Genomic DNA, 23,095 nt, shown 5'->3' on the forward strand with positions numbered 1-23,095 from the left:
TTCACACCCTGCGTGGGGCCATACCACACATCTCTGTCAATAAGGCCTTTGGATCCTGGAGATAAGTTCTCAGCAGGAGATCTAAAGTCAATAGACTCTAACCAGCTCTAGAGGGTGGCAGGCCCTCAGGTGTGCTAGGTACACTGAGGCTGTCTCTGCGGGGCTCTGGCCAACACCATGCTGCTCTCTGCACTCTTGAGAGTGTGTGTGTTTGCTACGTGTCTGCCCTGTGGCTTCAGGGAGGATTCGAGGATCATGCTGCAAGAGCTCTATGTGATCTTCCCGGCTTCTATAGACTTTATGGAGGACTTACTATGTGCCACAGAACCACGAGGGCTGGAAGTTGACCAGGGAGACTGGACTCTGCCTCAATGGGCCTTGGTCGCAGAGCCAGAATAAAGGCATGGGACAGATGTGAGCCTGAGAAATAGGAGGTCTGGGCTCCGACTCTGCTGCTCATTAATTGAAGGAGTATTTATTTGGTTCCAGCTTGTGCTGGGCACATGGCAATGAGCAAGACACACAGGTCCCTTTTGTCATGGAGCATTTAGTCTTGGGGGGATGGGGGGAGGTGGCAGGCCATAAAGAAATAAGCAAATAGAGAAAGATGATATGTCACGTAGTGATGGGCAAAATGAAACAGAGAAACGGTGGTGGCTCCTGTCAGGGGGTCAGGGAAAGCCCCCCAAAGAGGGGACACTTGCCGCTAACTAGCTCTTAGAAGCCAGCCCCTCCACTTTGTTTCAGGTTTCTAATATTATCAATGAGGGTATGGGTTAGAGGGGCTCTATGGGCGGCCTGGCTCTGAACTGTCATCATCAGCTTCTCCTGCATGATCCTTTTACCCAGTCTGGGCAAGGGGAGAAAATAAGCCACTTATATGTATTTTCTCTCAGCGCTCTCTCCAGGGTGGTAGGTCTTGTATTCACAGGACAGAGACAGTGGGGGTGGTAGACGAACATTTTTATTCACTTAGCTTCATCGCAGGTGCCCTTCTCTCCCGACTCCACACCCCTCCCCACCTACAGCTGACCTGGGACCTTGCTGCTGCTGTCCAGATGCAGGCCAGGCAGTGGTTCTCCAAGGGCCCCTTGTATCCTGCAGCCAGGCCCTGGAGTGTTGGAAAGGCTCACAGAGGCAAGCCCCTAGCAGCTCTGTTTCCCTGGTGGGAGTGGGAGGTTTCAGCCCAAATCCTACAGAGCCCCAAGTGGCTGGGTGAGGGTGTGAGGCCCTAGGTGCCCATACCACCCCTTCTCAAGCTCTCTGCAGAGCTCTTGGGAGCCATCTCCTGCTCTCGGGGTGCAGTGATGTCCTTGGACCCTACTGGGTGGCTCTCTGGAGATATGGCTGATTCAGGCACTGCCTATGGTCACCCGGGCCATGAGGGTGATGGTAGAAGTTTGGTTTGGGAGATCAGGACTGGTCATCAAGATGCTTTGTATTCTTCTGTGTTGTATTCTGCTACCTGGCTTGTCCTAGCCATTCCTGGGCTCGTGCAGCTGGCTGGTAGGTAGCTTTCTCTGCTATTCTACCAGCATGAGCTTCCCCTGCCACTACGTTCTGATGGTACTATTTCATAATGTCTACTATTTCATAATGTACTGTTTATAATCAACCATGGGAAGCATCACTACAAGAGTGAGTAGAAGCCCCTGTCCCACCCCTAGCATCCTGGCACTATCTCCAGCACCCACAGCAAGGACAGCACCCTAAGTCCTAGCCCCAGGCTCACTGGTGGCCTCCAGGACAATATCCTTAAGGAAACACAGCCCCTTCTATTGGAGCCAAAATCACTAGAAGCTCTCAGCAGCCCGCAGATTACATCTGAAGCCAGGCTGAGTGAGAAAAGGCGCCTTCCTTCATCCGTACTCCGTTCCTGCAGCTGGACACCTACTGGAAACCTGAAAGGAGATGGGATGTTCTCGGTTAGGATGTGTATCGGGGCACCAGTTTCTCTGCAAATGGAAGGGCAAGGAGCACGGGGAGGAGGCTGTAGGTCACTTCCCTCGGCTCTGGGGTGGTGTGCCTCCCAGTGCCCCGACTCCCAGGGGCTGTCTTTATCCCCCAGCTCTGCAGGATGACACCTCCTTTGTCCTCTGCAAAAGCTTAATTTCTCCGAGCCAGGACCAGTACTCCTTGTCCAAGCCCACAGTTTTCACAGACACCCCTGCTCGATTCTCCAAAAGAGTCTCTTTTTGCTTTTGGCTCCTGATGCTCATTTTATTCAGGGTGGCTCTTTCTCACCACACAGCTGGACAAGGAGAAGGGTTCTCTGGGCTAAGAGCCAGGGCCCCTGGTTGTAGCCAGCCCGTGGTGTGGCTGGGCAAATCATGTTCATTCTGTGGGCCTCCTTCCGAGTATCCAGACTGATGGAGCAGGTGAGGTCTCTGGAAGAAGCAAGCTAGCTAGCATGGCTCCTTGCTTCTCAAAGTGTCCATCAGCAGCACTGGCGTCCCCAGGAAGTTTGTTAAGAAGTGCGGAATCTCGGCCCCCAGCCCAGACTTACTGGACCAGGACCTACCTTTTAACAAAACCCCTAGATGTCCTGGCATATTAACACGTGAGAAGAAATGGTGTGAGTGACAAGCAGTTAATTTGTTTAAAGTTTGGCTATCTTAATAGGCCAGAGTGCTTGGGAAGAGAGTGTTTCAAACAATTGCAGTGGGCAGAGAGCTTGAAGGCAGCGGCCATCTGAGTGTGCCCACAGGGACCTGGCCTGGGGGCGGCGAGGGGCAGGGAGTATAGGGCGGGCACGATCTGTCTGACATTGCAGAGGACGACCAGGTCATTCTCAGTGACACACTGAATGTGGCAGGTGATGGGGAGGAAGAGGTTGAAAACAAGTCAAGGCAGTGAGCTCTTGGTCTTTCAGATCTAATTCTGAGTGCAAGACCCCAGGCTGTTTAATGAAATAGAGCTGGTCCTTAGCTTTCAGACATTCCTCGCTGTTCTTACTAAATCTTAGGGCAGGAAGGAAGACCAGGCACCCCAGGGCATCTGAAGGGATGCGTTCCAGGCACTCTGGACCCATGGTTCCCAGCTCTGCTGCACATTAGAAACCCATGCCCAGGGCATGGGGCAGGGGTGGGTGGGGGACAGTTAGTACCCATGAAGAGCCAGGGCTGAAGCCCACTGTCTTTGGCTCTCTAGTCCAAGGATGGTGAGGGCAGGTACTGGGGCTCAGCAGGCACGTGGGTCTGGCCACGTGCAGCCTGGGCCAGGATGCGTCAGCGCTGCCAATGGAAAGGGGCCTAGGGTCTGAGCCAGCTCCCGGCCAGACACTGGCCTGCAGTGGTGCCTGGGGCAGGGGCGGGGCTGGGGTGGAGCGCCACAGAGCAGGGCTCGTAGGGCCCCTCAGACACAGACCTCCACCCCAGATAAAAGGTGCCCTTTCTTGATTTGATGAGCTCCGGGAAGTGGTGGAGCTGTCAGACTGTGCTGGGGTTTCTTGACTGTAGGTTCCCAGACTGGAGGGTATTGCCGCAGAGAAACCACGGACAGGAAATCATCCCTTACCGTGTGGGGCCAGTTCTTACCACCAAGGCCAGTTTCCCCACTAACGGCTCCCTGGTGCTTGGCTGCGTAGAGGGGACTTTTATGGACGTTATCTCAGGAGGGGCTGGCCACGCAGATGGAGGCAGAATCTGAACTTGATAGATGTGCAAGGGGGCCGGGGGAGGTGACGTGCCCAAGGTCACACAGGGCTGAGGGCTTCAAGGAGTCCTGCCTTTGGGCCTCCTCCCTCACCCAGTTCTAGGTTCTCTCCATTTCACTGGGATGGATCCAGCACAGAGGAGAGCTGGAGGGTTTCTCTGGCTGGGGATGGAGGAGTCGGGGGAGGGGGCAGGAGGCTCTGAGGTCTTTGGCAGAGCCTCTTCCTGGCACCAGCTAAAGAAAAGGGCACAGTGGTCATGGGGGTCACACCAAGGTTCCTGTCCATATGCAAAAAGTTCCAAACGTTTTGCAGGGATTAAGGAAGTTTTTTTTTTTTTTTTTTTTTTTTAAAGCACTCTAGAAAGGGGTTAATCTCATTTTCTCAGATTTTAAAGCCGTGCTCGGCAGTTAGAAACAGCAGATTTGACACCATGGATGACAAACGCCCCATAGGGGGGATATATACCTGTCCACACGTGCCCCTGGCAGGGATTTAAACGTTCCACAGCTTTTCCATGAATCCTAAATCAACTAGATTCATCCTGGCCCTTGGTGGAGTGCAAGAGCCGGCGGGCGAGGCGTACGTTAAATCACCTTTTCTGGGCTCCTGCTCCCAGGCTGATAGTCACAAATTCCCCATAATGAGCACTGCTGAAGAAGCCCAGACAGACAGTGCCGCTAAATTAAGAGCAGAGGGAGCCCAGGGCAGGGGAGAGGGAAGTGTTTGCTTTGGCTGGGGAAGGTGCCTGGGGCCGGTCTGCATGTTTGCCTGACGGGGAGGCCTGATAAGGGGGCTGCGTGGAAAGTGCTGCCTGCTGGGTCCTGGCCATCTGCCGCTGGGCGGTGAGGCCGCACCTGCTGGCCCTTTGGCCCTGACCTGGCGGAACGGGGATCCCCCGTCACCCTTCTTCAACTTCCTTTGCAGCCTCATGGTCACTTATTTATTTATTTTTTTTCCCTTAAGAATAAAAATTGAACCCTTGAACTTTTGTTTTGATGGATTACTTCCAGGCGACTATTTGTTTGGAGAACAAAGCTCCCCAGCTGCGGGGATGGTGGGGGCCAAGAAACTGACACCAGGCGGCCGCAGAGCGGCTTTTCAAGACAGTGTGGCCCGGGGGGTTGTCCTGGCTCTGCCAGGCAACTGCTGTGTGCCTCAGTTTCCCCATCTGCCAAAAGAGGGTTTGGACTCTTGGCTCAGTACATGAAGAGGGCTTTGCCTTTCAGCCCAGCTTTCTGTACCATCTGGGCACTGTGTACGTAGCAGGACCCCATCCTCACATAGGCCTTGGGTTAATGCCTTTCCTTCTGGGAGAGGGCTGGAAAGGGCGTCTTTATTATCCAGGCAAAAGCTTGGTAAACATAACTTAACAATGTTGCTACGTGTTGGCTTCCTGAGGGGATGAATGATGGTTGATGTCTACGCATTTTCTCCAGGCAAGAGGAGCCTCCCAGCTCCAAATGCCAACGGCAGCTCCACTTAAGTCCCGGCTGCCACGCCCTCTACTTCCCGGAAGAGTTTCCCCTGTAGATCTGGTCCTTGTTCCCACTTCACCCGCCTCCTTTCTCCTGCTGGCCCATTCCTCTCAGCGCGAGAACACGGCTGCACAACCACTGCTTCTCCTTGGCCCCAGCTCCGGGCTGCTCGTCCTCCCAGCTCAGCCCCTGGGACAGCTGGCCCCATTCCCCATCTCCACTCAGGCTCCTTTCTTTTCTCAACAACAACCTTGGGCCTTTCCTCCTCCTGGTCCCCTGCCTACAGGGCAGGTGTCCTCGGCCACTGTGACAGGTGGAGTGGCCGGTGGGCAGTGTCCCATCCATGCTTCCTCAGCCTCCAGCAACGCTGGGCTCTACTGGCCCTTCTCCCCTGGACCATGTTCTCCTGCAGGCCTGCCTGAGGCCACGCTCACTCCACCGCTGGCCCTTCTCCCACCCTGGCCGAATGTTCTCTGTAGCTATGGCTGGATCTTCCCGCTCACCTCCAAACATCAGATTGCCCAGTGGTCTGAGCTAGACATTAGAATAACCCTATTTCTCTCTTCCACAGGGATTTCACTCAGGATGTGGCGCAATACTCCACCCAGACTCGTGTTCAGAGGCCTACTTACCTCCTGTGGGGTCTCAGAGGGCTTCTGAAACTTTGAATGGGCCAACTGGAACTCTGAATGCCCCAGCAACTTCCCTCTGGCGTCCACCCTTGCCTGCCTTTCTGCCAGTTGACATTGCTGTTCTGTTAGCTGCTCAGAGCAGCTGCCCACCGGCCCTCCTGGCTCTCCTCTCCTTCATTCACACTCATGGCCGATCTGTTGCTGGGGTCAAGCTGCCCTCACGCCTTGCCTGGACCTCCCAGGATCTGGAAACTGCTATTCCTGGGCCTCTACGGTCTCTGCTGTATACAGTGGCTGGAGTGAGCCTGCCAAAGCTCCAGTCAGACCACATCAAGCCATGGCTTAAATTCTTCAGGGAGCTCTCAGGACACCTGGAATAGAAGCCAAGCCCCTTACCCTTGCCCAACAAGCTTGTGAGCTGTCTCCTGCTCTCTCTCTCAGCACCTCAAACAATCTTACGTATTTGTTGATGTCCTTTCTTTTTTCAACAAGGAAATGGAGGAGAGAAGGCAAGCTATGGTGTAAGGGGGTTGGTGGCAGAGCCAGCCTATCTCAGGTGTCAGAGGAACCCCACCACAGAGAAGCTGATCCCAGTGGTAGAGAGAGAACAGTGGGCAGGCTGGCATTTCAGTGAGGGTGCCTGCTTGCTGCTGGAAGGATGACGTGGCATGGCCATCCTTTGCTTGTGATGCTCCGTCCATGTGCAGATCTCCTAGGGTCTAAACTGCAGAAAGTTGGCCGTGAAACTGACTGTGGGCCTCTCGGGGCAGGTGTCAGTCCTGATATGATCCAAGTCTGCCATTTCATCCATCAGAGTGTTGGCACAGGAAAGCAACGCTTGGCCCATCTGGTAGCTTTTGGCTTACTACTGGGACGAGGTTAAAAGTAGGGCTCGGGTAAGGGGTCTTGGGTCTTATCCCTGGGGGTCTCTAGGGAGAGGGGAGGCAGGAGAAGAGAAGGCCTGTCCACAGTCGGGGGGCAGCTGCCAAGAGGAAGATGGGGGCGTGGGGGAGGAGGTGACAAAGGCCAGGGAGGACCTTTTCTTTCTCTTCCTGTTGTCTGACACGCCACCGGTATTTCTTCCTTAACTGTTACAGGTGTCCTCAGGCCTGAGCCTTCAGATGGTGATTACGTCTACAACTCACTGGTAAGAACCAGGCTCCAATAGGAGAGTGATATTTCTAGGTGGGGATTCAAGTTATCAAACCATCACTCAGCCTCTTGTATGGAGAAGGCTAAACAGAGGTGAATGGCTTTGGGAACAGAGAATACAAGGAGCTGAAGATCTGGAAGAGGGCGGGAGGCTTTGCCAGGAAGAGTGGGAGGGCCTGGGCCCGCTGCCCCCTTGGGTCTGTCCTGGTGTTTGTGATGTCGCCTCCTGGAACTTTTTCCTGGAGGAAGCAGAGGCCAGGCACATGTGAGGTGATCACAGGGTCAGTCCTGTGGTTTCAGGAAGAGGCAGGAAGCTTCCTACTTCCTTCTCAGCCCACTCTTTGCTCTGGCCTTCCCCCTCCATTCCCAAGGGCTGGTGAGCAGAGCTGTGGAGGAAGGTGCACTTACATTTCTTCTGGAGAATGCTCTGTCTGGCCTTGATGAATGCCAGGATGTCGGAGTCCGTCTGGCTGTCCCCGGTGAGAGGGATGGATGACGCTGGCCTCTCAGAGATGCTGAGGACAACCACAAGTCACGCATCACTGCGACTTACATTTGGACCCCACGCTTACCTTTCCAAAGTGCTTTGCGTAGATCAGTGACCCGATCTCACCCAGGAGGTCGTGGGATGGCAGTCTGCCTCCTCATCCCTCCACTGTATCTGGGCAGAAGCCACAGCAATCCCTTCATGTGCAAACATGTCATGTGCTCCCCTAACCCTAACCCTTAAACCCATTAGTGGCTTCTCACATCACTCTTGGAATGAAACTCAGACTCTCTTCTTGTGTGATCTGGCCCCTTGCATACTGTGTTCTGGCCACCCTGCCCTTCTTTCTGTTATTCTGTTACTCAGTAACATGAGTTCCTTCTGGTCTCAGGACCTTTGCTTTAGCTGTTTCCTTTCCCTGGACTGTTCTACTTCAAGACCTTTGCATGGCTGAATGTGCTTTGTCTGAGCACCTTCCCCATCCCTCCCAACCCCTGCCTCCACCAAGTCTGATCCACCTGGGGCTTGACTGTCTCCTTCAGCACCCAACTTAGATGGCACATCCTTTAGGACGTCTCCCCTATGTGTACCCTTACTCTACCATGGCTTCGTTAGTTGCTCCTGGGACAGATAACTATTCTCTCCTCTCTTCATAAAAACGTATTTAGCTGAGTATGTTACCATGGCTGAAAAAAAAAATACTACATTTCCCAGCCTCCTTTGCAGCTATGTGTGGTCAGGTGATCAGGTTCCAACCAATGAGATTTATGAGAAGTGTGGAAGTTCCAAGAAATCCCCTTAGAAAAAGGAAGAATGTTTGTGCTTTCCTCCCTCTTATTTTCCCATCCAACAAATTGTCCCTATAGAAAATTCAAAGCAGTTCCCTCCTGACTCGCCAAGCATAACCCACATCCTGTCACTCCACCCAGCAAGTGACAGTATCCACTCTCTTAGAAGGCAGTGAGGACAGGACATAATAAAGGGCTGTTCACGATCACAAGTAATTGTGTTGGCATCCAGCTGCAATCCAGAAGTGGTCCCGCGGAGCCCGCGGGGGTATAGCTTCTGTCTGGGCTCCAGGAGGAGTGTGGCTGGACCTCACCCTTGGACAGTTTGGGGGGTATGTAGGTGAAGAGGGGTGCTCAAGCCTTCTAGTTAGAGGGCACAAAGAGCACTGCTGGGGAGAGGTCTTGTCAGCTTTGTTCAGTCTGCAGTGAACAGTTCACAGGGCCTGAGGCTAGTCTTGTCAACTCTCTGTCCTTCCCTGCCTGGGGACACTATGGTGGGACTGGAAAGACCTGTGAGCCAGCAATTCTTTCCTTTAATGGCCCTGGGTACATCTCTTTACAAGGAGACTTGAAGCAAGTCTGCCTGCATGGAGCCACCAAGACCTCTGGGAGAAAATACTCCAGCTTTGGCACTCAGCATCTATGAGAGACTCCATAGTATTCCTAGGGTACCAGGGTAGACCAGCCCTGAGCTCTGTCTGTGTGGCTACCAGACAAGGGGCTCCTTGGGATGTGGGAGAAGAGAACTGGCAATTTTGACTCATCCCACGCATAGCAGGGACTGTCACAGGCATCAGAGGAGGAGAAGACAGACCTGCTTTCCAGGGAGGCGCTGGTGCTGTTGTGCCCCCAACTCTGTGGAATGGGGTGAGGCGAGGGCAAGATTTTCCTGGTGTTCACATCACTGCAAAAGAAAAAATGACAAAAGGAAAAGGAATGGGAGGAGGTTTACAGACAAGAAATTTAGGTTTATATTAGGAGATGTATGGGTTGAATGCATGTGTCTCCCCAAATTCATCTGTTGAAGCCCTAAACCCCAGTGTGATATATTTGGAGGGAAAGACTTTGGGAGGTAATTGGGCTTGATGAGGTCATGGGGGTGGGTGACTTTGAGGGGACTGGTGCTCTTACAAGAAGAGGAAGTGAGATCAGAGTTCATTACCATGTGAGGACACAGCAAGAATGTACTGTCCGTAAGCCAGGAAGAGGGTCCTTGTCAACAATTGAATTTGTTGGACCTTGATCTGGGAATTCCCGCTTCTAGAACTGTGAGATATAAATACGTTCCTATTGTTTAAGACAGCTTGTCTATGGTATTTTGTTATGGCAGCCTAAGCTGACTACGAGAGGAGCCAGGAATCCCGTGTCATGGACAGTGTCGTGGTCAACTCAGGCTGCTGTCACAGAACATCCTAGACCTGTGTCTCACACAACTGGAATTCGCTTCTCAAAGTTCTAGAGGTTGGGAGTCTGAGGTCAGGGTACTGCATGATCATGTTCTCAGGCCGGTCCTCTTCCAGCAGATTGCCAAACTCTTCCTGTGTTCTCACAGGCAGAAAGAGAGTGAGCTAGCTCTCTGCCTCTTATGAAGGTGCTAATCTCCTTCATGAGGGCCCCATCCTTGTGATTTAAAGACCTACCTCCAAATATCATCATATGTGGGATTAGGTTTCAACAAATCAATTTTTAGAGGACACATTAAGTCCATCACATACTAACCTGCCCTCTCCCTCCACTCCTGGAAAATTCATGTCCTTCTCATGTGCAAAATACATTCCTTCCATCTCACCAGCCCCCAAAGCCTTAACTTGTCCCAGCATCAACTCCAAAGTCCAAAGTCCCATCTAAATCTGATATGGGTGAGACTGGAAGTCATATCCTCCTGAGGTGGAACTCACCAGCTGGGAAAACAGACATGTGATGTGCTTCTAAAACACAGTGGTGGACAGGCATAAGTTAGACATCTCCATTCCACAAGGGAGGAAGAAGACAGAAGGAAGAGCTGTGAGGTCCCAAGCAGATATGAAACCTAGCAATGCAAACTCCATGAGCTCTTAAGGCTTGAAAATTATCCTCTCTGGTCCATTGTTCTGCCTTCTGAACTCACTGGCATGATGGTCCCGTCTTCTAGATTCACTGAGCAAAGGCCCTGCTGGACTCTGCAGGACTGGGGTCATGCCTTCATGGTTCTGCAGGGAGGCCCTGCCCAGCAACTTGGGTAGAGGCTATCTGCTCTGTTGAAAGCAAGGCAATGCCCACCACTTTTGAAATGGAGGCAGCCGGGATGATGTCTCAATTGCCTTTGGGGTCATTCTTCCCTGAACTTGGAAGAACAGCACACGCTCACAGAACAGATGGCATTTATAGACGCCGTCTACTCACCAAGTCTTGGAAAGTGCTCTGCACACATCATGCCATTTTCTCCTGCCAAGAGCCTCATTTTCCCCATTACACAAGTGAGGGAATGGAGGCTTAGGGAGGTTAAAGAAATTCCTTACCAGCTGGCTAAGGGCAGAATCTGAATCTGACCCATGATTCTGTGAGGGGTCAGGATCCGTGCTCTAAGCCATGACACTTTATCAACTGGACTCGGCTGGAGATGCATAGCTCACCCCTTGCCACCCTAACTGACCAGTCCCTGCCCCTGAGTGATGAATCAGACCCAATGGCGCAGGCATCTGATTCATTCAGGCTGCCTGATGGGTGCGCCTTGCCTTGGATTCCTGCTTGCAAACAGCAGAACCCAACACTGCCGCTTGGGAGGTGAAGAGGCCAATGCTGTCCCAGGTGCCAGTGACAGGCTGGGATTCTCTCCTTTGCTTTGGGATGGTCCTGTCTAGGCACCATATCAGAGCTGGAAGAGACCTGAAAGGTCACCTGGTCAGAAACTTCCTTTACAGATGGGGACACTCAGGCTGCGAGGTGGGTTGGGGTTGGACAGGGGGGCTAGCTTTGCCTAACCTGAACCAACAGTTTGAGGTGCTCCACAGGCTGGACCACCTGCTGCCTCACCCATAAATACAACACTTTCCCTCACTCTAGCCTTCTACTCTCTCCCAACTCAGCTAGCTGCTGGACCTCTTTCCCTGGGCCTGCCTCCATAGGTTCGAGACTGGGTCAAACGCATGGAAAGAGATATCAGGGCCTGCGAATCCGAGCCACCCTCACGCCTATTTCCCTGCATCCCAGAGACTCCACTGGGTGGTGGGGAGAGAGGAGCATCTGTGCTTCTGGTTGGGGTGCTGTAGAACCAGAGGCAGCCACAAGGTGGCAGGCTCTGCACGCTTTTCCTTGGAGAACAGTGGCCAATGATCAGGACTCCTGAATGGTTTCTGGTGCAGGCCTCCAGGAAGGAAGGAGAAAGAGCTTTCCATTCTATAGGAGCTTGGATTATGCCAGGCCAAAGTCAGTGTGGAAACTGTAGCAAGTCTTGCAAAATCAGGTCGCAGGCACTCAAATGGCTCATTAACTCAATGGATTCCCAGTGGGTCCCCAGAGGCTCCTTATTTAAAAATCCAGGGAGGTCTATGGGTACAAACTATTAAGGGTTGGCAGTGGATGGCAGAGGGGTGGAGATGGATATGGACAGGGCATCAAGGTATCATGATCACACCGTGGAAAGATGGGGGTGTTCAACACCCTCTGCCCGAGCCCAGTTGCCCAGTATCTTGCCACGACTGTGCAATAGGACGGCACACCATGAAGGCTTGGGGGTCCTAAGGGAGTTGACTCTTCCAGTCTTGAAGCTACTCGAGTGCCCCTGGCTGCCACAGCTCAGTTTCTGACCCTCGGGATCCCACCACAGATTATTTTTTTTCCTCTTTCCTGACCAACTAGCCTTGCATAGTGCATTCATTTCTCATGTTGACATGCCTTCTGGAGAAAGAACACACCAGCCATCAGAATTAACTATCTTTTTCTTAATAAGGATTAATAGGTAGTATTAATAATAGGTCTCCTGGGTTGCCAGTCAGAGTGCTGGGAATTTACTGTGATTGGTCCGCAGGCCCTGGACATCCCTGAGGAAGTTTCTTCCAGAACCTGAGGAGCAGAGGACAAGCCCCAGGCTTGCAGCGAGTCCATCTGGAGCAGGCGCTCTGGAGGTGGGGGGAGGATAGCCAGCAGACTCTGGCTTTCTTGCCCCTGCAGCTCTTCCATTCCCTGGCACATTTGTCTGTTTGTGGTGTCCCTGCAGAGGGACCTTGATGCATCTCAAAGATGAGTCGAGGAAATCCGCAAGGGGGTGTGTGGGACTGTCTTGCACAAGAGCATGCTGCTTGAAAGAACTAAAATGATGATTTGTTTCAGACATCCTTTGTGGAAGTCTAAACCGAGGGAACTCCTTGCAGGTAACCCATGGTGATGTGATGCAACCCTCTGAAATCCACTGCGCAGAGCTTTGGGGCTAAGGCTCTCTTTCACCTGAAATATCTAAGGCATGTTCAGGAATGACACTACTTCTCTCACAGGTCGGTGCTAGGAGGGGAGCATGATTCTTGGTTCCTCAGGAAGATTCTAGAAGGCCCTGCCCAGTGGCTGGTTCTTAGCCTTTTCCATGGTGGGCACTCCTTCACAGAAGCTGGCAGGTAAAGGTTGGTGGCAGAGGGGACAAATGGAAAAGCAATATGGAGAGGCAGCCTTGGCTAATGGAGAGCATGGGAGAGGGACAAAAGGTCTAGGGAGAAGGGAAAGGAAAAAAGAAGAGGGAGGAGGGCAATGGAAGTTGGGGATAAAGATGAGCAGAGCAAGAAAGTGGGAGAAAGGAATGGGGAAGAATAGAGTGCAGGAGTGAAGCCAAGAGAGGAGAAGAGGCAGGGAGGGGGTGGGGGGAGGGAAAGTAGGATGAAAGGCAGCACCACCGCTCAGCCTGGAGCCTGAAGTTCAGGACTAAGCTGTAGCTCTTTGCATTATCAATGACAGCCAGAGAAACATCCCTTTTCCTTTCTGGGCCTCAGTTAGTTAAATGAGGGGGGTGGAAATCAGGGCTTCTCGGCAGAAATGGTGGGGGCAAGTAGCACGAGGGCTGGTTTTCCAATCAGAGGTTGGCTCTGTAGGCAAGGGTAGATTTACTTTTTGAGAATCCTGGCCCCTTGAGAAAATTAGGCTGTGGACACATGGAAAGAGCAGAAGGCCCAAGCAGGAGGACCTGGCATGTGGCACAATACAAAGAAAGCGTGGTTATACAGAATAGCACAGAATATGGGCTGGAAAATGCCTCCTCTTACTAAGCAACAGAAAATACATGTGCCTCTCAAGGGCAGTCATTGAGGTGAGGAGTGAGCAAGTAGCTGGAGACTGACAGGCCTGGGTTCCAACCCTGCCTTACCACTGATTAGCTGGGAGACCCTGAGCAAGTCAGTTGACCTCTCAGAGCCCGAGTGTTCTCATCTGTAAAATGGGGACAATGATTTATGTTGCACATTTGCTCGGTGCTTGGCCTACAAGGCCCAGGAGAAGAAAAGAGAAATAAAAAGAAATAAGAGAAGAGAGCTAAAGCTATCTCCTCAGGGGAATTTAAGGACACTGACAACTCATCCTCCACTGCTGGGTGTTGGCAGAGAAGGTCTGAGAAGCCATGATGACGTGGGACATCGTGTCCTTCCTATCTCACTCCTGCTAGAGTCCTGTGAGTTCTTTTCTGCCAGCATTATAAAGCACGTGACAGGTGATTTCTTTGTCAGAGGTGGAGCCCCTATACCTTTGCCTTTTCAGGCTCTAGCAGGGAGCTTTTCCTCTTACCTATTGCAAACTTTCTGACTACAATTTTGGGTATCCAAACTACTGCGTGGAGGGAGTTTAGGGGTGCCAACCACCTGCATTTGAGGTGTCTTAGCAAACACCATTCAGAACGCTTGGTTATCTCAGAGGGTTAGAAGACAGCCAGAGCACTGGCTGCCACTGGGGTTGAACAGCACTCCAAGGCCTATCTGGGCCATCTCTCCAAAGACCTTCCTGCCAGCAGTCAGTGAAGGGGCTTGGGGTAGTGCTCTGGGAGCAAGATTTTGAGAAAAGCTCCCATGGGTAATCTGATACACACCTTTGAAATTCAGGGTTCTGAACTTTACTTGGAAGGCATAGTCTATTTCCACCTTATAGTCCTGGAGTGTGTGTACTGGGCCTTTACACACACACACACACACACACACACGTGCTCACAATGCATTATCTTTGAAACTAAAGAAAACTTAAAGTTGGAGCTTCCTATTTGTTGGACAGGATATTTCTATCAGTAAGGAAACATGCAAGAGATCTGGAAAAGTGGCTGGGGAAATAGCTAGGGGTTCTGAGCCTCATCATTGGGAAGAGACCTTATTAATGCGTGAAACACACAACAGGTTCGGGACTGAGCCAGAGCAATGACCAAGGAAAGGCTGGGTCAGTGTTTTTCAGACACGTTCTGTGCAGTCCAGGAGTTTCAGGGGAAGGAGACAGCTATACAGGGGTTACAAACTCAAGTGTCCCAGAGGTTGGAAGGTACCTGAGGGAATGCACAGACAGGACCAGTGTAGGACATTAGTGCTAAGCTGCCTGTATTGCCGTAGAGCAAGTCTACTTACACTGACGTTTTAAAAAATTTAAATTTTTTAAATTTAAAATTTAAATTGATAGACTAATTTTTTTGAGAAGTTTTAAATTTTCTATAAGAGAATTTAGATCTCTGTAAGAGGTCTTGAGGTAAGAGAATTGAGCAGATGGTACAGAGAGTTCCCATATAACTCCCCTCTTGAGCCTTGTGATTTCCCCTATTATTCATATCTTGCATTAGCTTTGTACATTCGCTACAACTGATGTACCAATATAGATACATTGTTATTAACTCAAGTCCACAGTTTATCTGGGGATTCACCCTTTTAGTTGTACAGTTCTATGGATTTTAACAAATGGGTGTTATCATATGCCCACCATTATGTATCACACGGAATAATTTCACTGCCTTAAAAATTCACGGTGTTCCCCCATTCCTCCTTTCCACCCCTCCCTTCTCACACTGGCAATCACTAGTCTTTCTATTGCCTCCACAGTTTTGCCCTTTCCATAATATCATGTTGGAATCACACAGTATGTAGCCTTTTCACATTGGCTTCTTTCACTTAGTAATATAAATTTAAATTTCCTCTATGTCTCTTCATGGCTCAATAGCTCATTTCTTTTTAGCACTGCATAGTAGTTCATTTTCTGGATATACCACTGTTCATATATCCATTCATCATTTGAAGGGCATCTTGGTTGCTTCTAGCTTAGGGCAATTATGAATAAAGTTGCTGTATACACCCACGCATAGGTTTTTTTGTATGGACATAAGTTTTCAGCTCATTTGGGTAAATACCAAGGAGCATGTCTGCTGAATCGTATGGTAAGAATATGTTTCATTTAATAAGAAACCACCAAACTGTTTTCCCAAGGACCACACCGTTATGCATTCCCACCAGCAAAGACAGAGTGTTTCTGTAGCTCCACATCCTCTCCAGCATTTGTGGATGTCAGTGTTTTGGGATTTTAACCATTCCAATAGGTTTGCAGAGGAATCTCATTGTTGCTTTAATTTGTTCGTTTTCTCTTTCTTTCTTTCTTACTTTTTTCTTTTTAAATAAACATATAATGTATTATTAGCCTCAGGGGTACAGGTCTGTGAATTGCTGGGTTTACACACTTCACAGCACTCAATATAGCACATACTCTCCCCAATGTCCATAACCCTGCCACCCTCTCCCTACCCCCCTCCCCTTAGCCACCCTCAGTTTGTTTTGTGAAATTAAGTCTCTTATGGTTTGTCTCCCTCCTGATCCCATGTTGTTTCATTTATTCTTTTCCTACCCCCTAAACCCCAACATTGCATCTCCACTTCCTCATATCAGGGAGATCATATGATAGTTGTCTTTCTCCAATTGACTTATTTCGCTAAGCATGATACCCTCTAGTTCCATCCACGTCATCACAAATGGCAAGATTTCACTTCTTTTGATGGCTGCATAGTATTCCACTGTGTATATATACCACATCTTCTTTATCCATTCATCTGTTGATGGACATCTAGGTTCTTTCCATAGTTTGGCTATTGTGGACATTGCTGCTATAAACATTTGGGTGCATGTGCCCCTTTGGATCACTACGTTTATATCTTTAGGGTAAATAACCAGTAGTGCAATTGTGGAGTCAAAGGGTAGCTCTATTTTCAACATTTTGAGGACCCTCCATGCTGTTTTCCAGAGTGGTTTTTCCAGAGTGGTTGCAACACTCTGGATCTTGACTGGATTATTTTTTCTTTGGGTGTTGAGTTTGATAAGCTCTATATAGATTTTGGATACTATCCCTTTATCTGATATGTCATTTGCAAATATTAATTTGCAATTTCTTAATGCCATATGATTTTGAGCATTTTGTCATACACATATATCTGTAAATCAACTTGGGTGAGGTGGCTATTCAGACACTTTGTCCATTTTTAAATTGGGTTGTTTTCCTTATTTGTCAAATTTTAAGTTTTTATGTATTCTGGAATACAAGTCCTTTATCAGATTCATATTTTGAAAATATTTTCTCCCAGTCTGTGGCTTATCTTTTCCTTCTCTTAGCAGTGTCTTTGCAGAGCAGTGTTTTAGGTTTTAATAAAGTCTAGCTTAGCAATTTTTTCATTTCTGTATCTACACTACCTTTTAAAACACCAGTATAACTAAACAGAACACACTTTCCCTGCTGTTGACCTTGGATTTAGGGGCTCAGATAGGAGGTGTTTCCTAAAACTGGGACATAAGTGGAAGTGCTGGCACCTAGGGCCAGCTTTGGGGGGAGGGGTGAGCAGAAGCCCAAGGAAAATGTCGATAAGGTGATGGAGGGCTCACTGGCTGACTTTTTAAATTTTCTTTTTAAATAATAGTTTCAGATGATAGCATAAGGTATAGACTTATGGAATTACTACGTTGTATACCTGCATTAATTTAACAATGTAGTGTGTCAACCATATTACAAACAGCAACAAAAACATAGTTCTAGGTTTACAGAAAATTTGTCAAGATAGTACAAAGGGTTTCCATGTCCCTCATACCCAGTTTCCCTTATCATACAATTTTACCTTGGTATGGTACACATTTTCCAACTAATGAAACAATGCCGATACATGATTATTAATTAAAGTCCATGCTTTACTTAAAGTTTCTTAGTTTTTCCCTAATGTGTTGTTCTGACCTAGGACCCCATCCAGGCTCGCAGTTTGCATTTTGTTGTCCTGTCTCCTCAGTTGCCTTTTGTCTGTGACAGTTTTTTACATTTTTCTTGTTTTTTTTTTTTTTTTAAGATTTTATTTATTTATTTGACAGAGAGAAATCACAAGTAGATGGAGAGGCAGGCAGAGAGATGGAGAGGGAAGCAGGCTCTCTGCTGAGCAGAGAGCCCGATGCGGGACTCGATCCCAGGACCCTGAGATCATGACCTGAGCCGAAGGCAGCGGCTTAACCCACTGAGCCCCCCAGGTGCCCCATACATTTTTCTTGTTTTTGATGGCCTTGACAGTTTTAAGGAGGACTGGTCAGGTATTTTGTAGAGTGTCCTCTGGTTTTTTCCTCATGACTGGATTGGGGTTATAGGATTTTGAGAAAAAGAGCATAGAGGCTGAGTGCCTGGGTGGCTCAGGTGGTTAAGAACTGCCTTCGGCTCAAGTCATGATCCCAGGGTCCTGGGGTGGAGTCCCCTGTTGGGCTTCCTGCTCAGTGGGGAGTCTGCTTCTCCCTCTCCCTCTGTCCCTCTCCCTGATCATTCTCTCTCTCAAAGAAATGAATAAAATCTTTTAAAAAAGTCATGTGACATTCTCATAACATACATTAAAGATACTGACACAACCTGCCCCCCTGAACCCACCACTTCTTCCCTCCTTCCTTCCTTTCTTTCTTGATTTTATTTATTTGAGATAGAAAGCGAACATGAGAGAGACAGAGAGAGAGAGAGAGAGAGAGCACCAGTGGGGTGAAGGGGGTGGTGGGTGAGAGAGAGGGAGAAGCAGATTCCCCACTGAGCAGGGAGCCCAAGCAGGGCTCGATCCCAGGACCCTGGGATCATGACCTGAGCCGGAGGCAGACACTTAACTGCCTGAGCCACTTACGTGCCCCACTACCTCTTTCAAAAGCTCTATTTCACATTTTCCACCTTGAGAGCTCAGTCCCTATTCCAATCCAGTCAAAGGATTGCTCCTCGGTGGCAGAGGCCAATGCCCTACTTGTGCCTCCCTGGCCTCTGTCCTGACAGTAGTGGATCTGTCTGGGAGAGGGAGGGTGGTTGAGGCCTGCGTCCTTGGCCTTACCACCTGAGTTGTGTGGTTGGAAAGGTAATCGTGTGGATGGCATAAGAAGGAACCTACCTTCAGAAGTGGGTGTGGGGTCAGAGGAAGTGGAGTCCCTTCTGGATCATGCCAGCAATCAAGGAAACTGGCTCTGGGCTGTCCTCGGGTGGAGGCTGTTCTCATGGGAGGCTGCCCACCTCTGTCCTGAGTCTGTGCTAGGACAGAGTCATTTCCCAGAGCTCCTCTGTATCCTGGCATGCCTGCTAACCTCTGATCTACCACCAACATCCCCCTCTCTCTCCCATGCCACACCCCCCCTCTACTGCCAGCCCCTTCTTCCTACCCAGGGGGCAGGACCTGGGCTTCGTACAGTTAAACCACTCGTCTCTTGTTGCCATGGCAGTAGGTCTGCTGGCTGTCAGAGCCAGGGGAGAAGGACCAAGGAGGTGTGCTCAACAACCTTTGCTCAAAACATCCGAAAGCCATTGGCCTGACGCCAACGCCACAGTACACGCGATTCATCTCCCTGGGTCAGGAGGTGTATAGAGACACACTTAGAGCAGAAAAACCGATGGGGAAGAGGTGAGGAAACTTTCTTGCAGCCTCCCTCTGTTGGTAGAGTTCTCTCCTTACCTCCTGTTAGAGACAAGCTGAGACCTTTCCTGCTGGGACTCAGGCGTCTGGGGAAAGGGCCTCATGTGGTTGAGTGAATTCGTTGCTGGCGAGTTTACCTGTTGGACCAAGAAAGAGTTTCACAGTATGACCTTTTCCCTGACACGGAAAAGAATTCCCCTAGTCAGGGAAAAGGTCCTTGATGTATTTTTTAAGGTGAAAAAACCTGCTTTCAAAGTTGCTATGTACAACATGTGTGGGAGAAAAAAATTAAGCTAGACATTGCATGGCTATGATGATGGGCATCAAAATATTGTCTCTGGTTGGCGGGATTGTGGATAATGGTTGATGTATTCTTTGTTCCTTTCTGTGTTCCGCCTTCCAAATTGAGCATGTGTTCATTGTTTGTAGGTAGGAAAAAGGGTTTAAAATGCGATCTGACAATTCTCCAGAAGTCCTCTCTGCTTTTGCCTCCCCTCGTCCCCCGAAGAGATGCTACTGGAGGCAGGAGAAATCCATTGAGCTCTTCATCTACAGGAAGAGTGGCGCCCCAGCAACCCTGCATGTCTCCACACAGGGCTTGTGAGCACGGCTTCAACGGCAGCATCTCCGAGTCTTGGCAGAGTGCCCTGTGATCCTCCCCGAATTTGAGTGGTTATTCTAAGGCTCATTCCCCACTTGCCTTCCTAGCTCCCCAGGAGATGGTCAGGGGACAACTGAGGGACAGTTTCTCATCACCTCTCATGTTCTGATGAGGTTTAAAGCTTTCTGCCTCGCTCCCCTCAGGGTACATTTGCAGGCTATAAAACCGCCTAGAGGCAGCATAGAATTGACTCCTCAGCAACGGGGTGCCCCATCTTTCCTATTGCAGTCATCTGGTCTGTTTTGTTTCAGTGACTTCCTGTGGGGTGGAGGACACGCAGAATGGACATTTTGGCGACACTAGTTTTCACTGTCTCTATGAGCAACACGCGGCCTAAATCCAGCTGCCTTGCCTTGACTCCCTGCGTCACCCAAAGTGACCCTCGTCATCTACTATCCAGTGACTAAACGCCCCTGGGCACCAGCAGCGGTTGATGGCCTCTCCTCGAAGCGTTCTTAACCAGAGAATGGACAGAATGCAGGGGGTGCTGGGAACATGGATAGGAACCAATGACATTTTCAATTTTCCCAACTTCCACCTGAGATTTAGCATTTCTTTCAACAACACAATGTGGACAACAGACCATAGCAGTATATGTAGTATCAGTGACTTGTCACTGGTTAGAAAGCACAGATATTTTCATATCCTATTACTCCATTGCAGAAATCTTAAAATACTCTGTTCCCCATTACTTTGAAATTATGTTAAATTTTGAGCCCACCCCCTAGATCTTATTAATACATTTGTAAAGTGGTTTACATCTTATTATACTATGACTTTGCTTTAAGAATATTTTGATAATTTATTTCCATCTTACTGGATTTCTTTGTCATCTCATGTATTAAATTTTATCCAAATATTCTCTCTAGTGTCTAGTAACCATGGCTATTGGTAACATACTGGTTACTGCTTGGCTGTGTGTCATTGGCTAAATAACTTCTTGGGCTCTCTGCTTCCTTGTCTTTAGGATAAAGGGATCAGCTGTTCATCTCTGAGCATTCCACCAGCCACACTGGTGATTGGATAGTATGAATCTTGTCACTTCCATTATACCACAGCTGATGAATTACAGGACAATTGGAATTGGGGTTTTGTATTAGCTTCTTATTTTACATTTATTTAGCCATTTTACTTTCATAGTATTGTAGAGAACTTCCAGGAATCTGTCTAGTAAATGTGTGAACATTTATCTATAAATATGTCTCCAGTGTAAAACTAGAAACAACCTAAACATTAAACAGTAGAAGATTAAGCAGATTAAAATAAATTCATAGAAGGGAACAATGATGGTCACTAGAATGATACAGAAAAGTATCACAGAATGGCGGTCATGCAATGCAGTGAGATCCACAAGCAAAAGCCATTTATGATACTTGAAGACCAATATGATTCTATATTTATAAAAATAAATGGAAATGTATGCATCAGAAAAAAGATAAAATAATCTAATCCAATAAGATAATATTGGTTATCCTTAAGTGGTGATGATTTTTACTTTGTGTTTTCCTCTATTTTTCAAAATTTCTATAGCTTATATATAAATTAGAGAAATATATATTTACATATATGTACATTATGGATACAAACACACATATGACTCTAATAAAAAACAGTTGATATTGTCAATGAGGTATTACACAAAGCAACAGTGGCAAATCTGCCGGTCTGGGCACCCCTTCCGTCCCCCACCTTTCTACGTGTCAGGCCCCAGAGCACGGAAACAGGGAGCCCCTGGCTGTGGCATTGTTACAAAGATAAGCACTTGCCTCGCGAACCAAGGCTGAGAGCACGTGGCCTGTGGGTCGAAGCCCCCACTCTTCAGCCTCTCCCCAGCCTCCCTAATATTCCCTGGGCCCTAGGGGGAGGGCGGGCTCTGGGGCAGGGAAGGGGACCTTCACTAATACCTGCAGGTTGGTGGCTTCCTCTGTCCACCATGCTTCAAACTCTTTCTGCAGCTTCACCTTGGCTTTGTCCATGAGCAGCTGCAAGTGTTCAATCTCCACCTTCAGGGCCTTCAGGCGCATGAACATTATTTTATACCTACAGTGGAATCAGGGAAGAGCCTTGAAAGTCACTGGCAGCAAGGAAAGGCCGGGAATGGAGTGTTACTGTGGGGTTTGTGTCTTAGAAGTCTGTCAGTGTCATGCTGGAACCAGGGATAGGGACCCCAGGGCAGTCCACGGAGGCCAGGGGCTGGGGACCTGGGCTTGAGACCCTCACAGATAAGCAGACCCCATGGGCTCTGTGTATGAGATGAATACCCCCTTCTTCCAGAAGGATGGCTACCATTACTGAGCACTTACTAGGGGGTAGGCATTGTTCTAGGCACTTGGCATAACAATGGATTCAGTCCTCTGCACTGTCCTGTGAAGAAGATGCTCCACTTTACAGATCTGGGGCCTGAGGCATGGAGGTCCCATAAGTTGCCCCCCCATACATAACTTGCTCTGTGGCGGGGAGGCTAATAAACAGAGGGGCCAGGATGTGAGCCCCCACCATCCGGGTCTAGAAACCACAGTCTCAGCCACCTCTCTATTCCATTGGTTCACTTTGTACTGAGGACAGAAGTCACTCTACATTTATTACTGTGCGTATAGATTTGGGGCATGTGGCCGTGAAGCAGAAGTTGTCCAACGGGAACTGCGGACACAGTGTTGCTCCTGAGGACGCTGAGGTTGGGAATGCGGACCAAGGAGAAGACACAGGGTGGGGTAAAGATACAAGAAAAGTGGGTCAGAAAGAAATGGGGGAAAACAAACAGTGAGGAAGGAGAGCAACAGTGGCACATCTGAGAGGCCAGCCCAAGGCTTTCTGGAAGGAGGATGTGGGGAGGCCAGAATGCCTGGGTTTGCTCAGGGAGCACAGCTCCCTAGCCCAGCAGTGGCTCATGTAGCATTGACACCCTCAGCAACCCGAGGGCCCGGAAGGTGACTTTTTGACTCTCCCCAGAGCCTCTCTGTGGCCTGAAGGGCATAGCAAACATTGGTCAAATGCATCAATCAGGGAATGAAGGCCGAAGCTGGACTGTGGCGTTTAATGAGATTCTGGGGCCATCCTGAGGATCAGTTACGGCCACGTGTCTGCCGATGCTGGAGGTTTCTCGCCGCTTTGTTACTGACGTCATCTTGGGAACCTGACTGGCTGCAAGAGGGTGTGAGGTTCTCCGGATGCTCTGCAGGTGAGGAGACTCCGGAGGGAAGTGGGGGCAGACATATAGGCCGGAGGGAGCCCTCCATGGTCATACTTCTGGGCTCCACTAGATGGCAGCAGTAGCTAAGCCTAGTTGCTCCTGAGGGGCAGCCCAGGACCTTGGGCTGGCGGTGGGTAGGATGCCAACAAGCAAACCTCCCTATGGGCTCGAGGGCCTGGCTAGGTCTTCTG

At 49.4% G+C, this 23,095-nt stretch overlaps 1 protein-coding gene and 1 long non-coding RNA gene across 7 annotated transcripts in view; one reads left to right on the plus strand and one right to left on the minus strand.

The window, feature by feature from the left end:
• Positions 1-946: 946 nt before the first annotated feature.
• The window catches only part of KIF6 (kinesin family member 6), a 518,420-nt gene continuing 496,271 nt past the window's right edge, over positions 947-23,095 (minus strand). For all 6 annotated transcript variants that reach the window (XM_059177857.1, XM_059177858.1, XM_059177861.1 and 3 more), the window contains 5 exons: positions 21,619-21,754; positions 19,093-19,190; positions 9,004-9,093; positions 7,323-7,429; positions 947-1,901 (listed from right to left, as the gene is read on the minus strand). In XM_059177857.1, coding sequence (XP_059033840.1) covers positions 1,891-1,901; positions 7,323-7,429; positions 9,004-9,093; positions 19,093-19,190; positions 21,619-21,754 — 442 coding nt within the window. In that variant the 3' untranslated portion in view covers positions 947-1,890. The remainder of the gene's footprint in view (positions 1,902-7,322; positions 7,430-9,003; positions 9,094-19,092; positions 19,191-21,618; positions 21,755-23,095) is intronic.
• On the plus strand, positions 6,778-20,575 carry LOC131833931 (uncharacterized). Its single transcript, XR_009354692.1, has 2 exons — positions 6,778-6,909; positions 19,483-20,575. It is a non-coding gene; the product is annotated as an uncharacterized LOC131833931 (long non-coding RNA).

This window comes from Mustela lutreola, chromosome 6, assembly GCF_030435805.1.
Source record: "Mustela lutreola isolate mMusLut2 chromosome 6, mMusLut2.pri, whole genome shotgun sequence".
Classification (NCBI taxonomy): Eukaryota; Metazoa; Chordata; class Mammalia; order Carnivora; family Mustelidae; genus Mustela; species Mustela lutreola.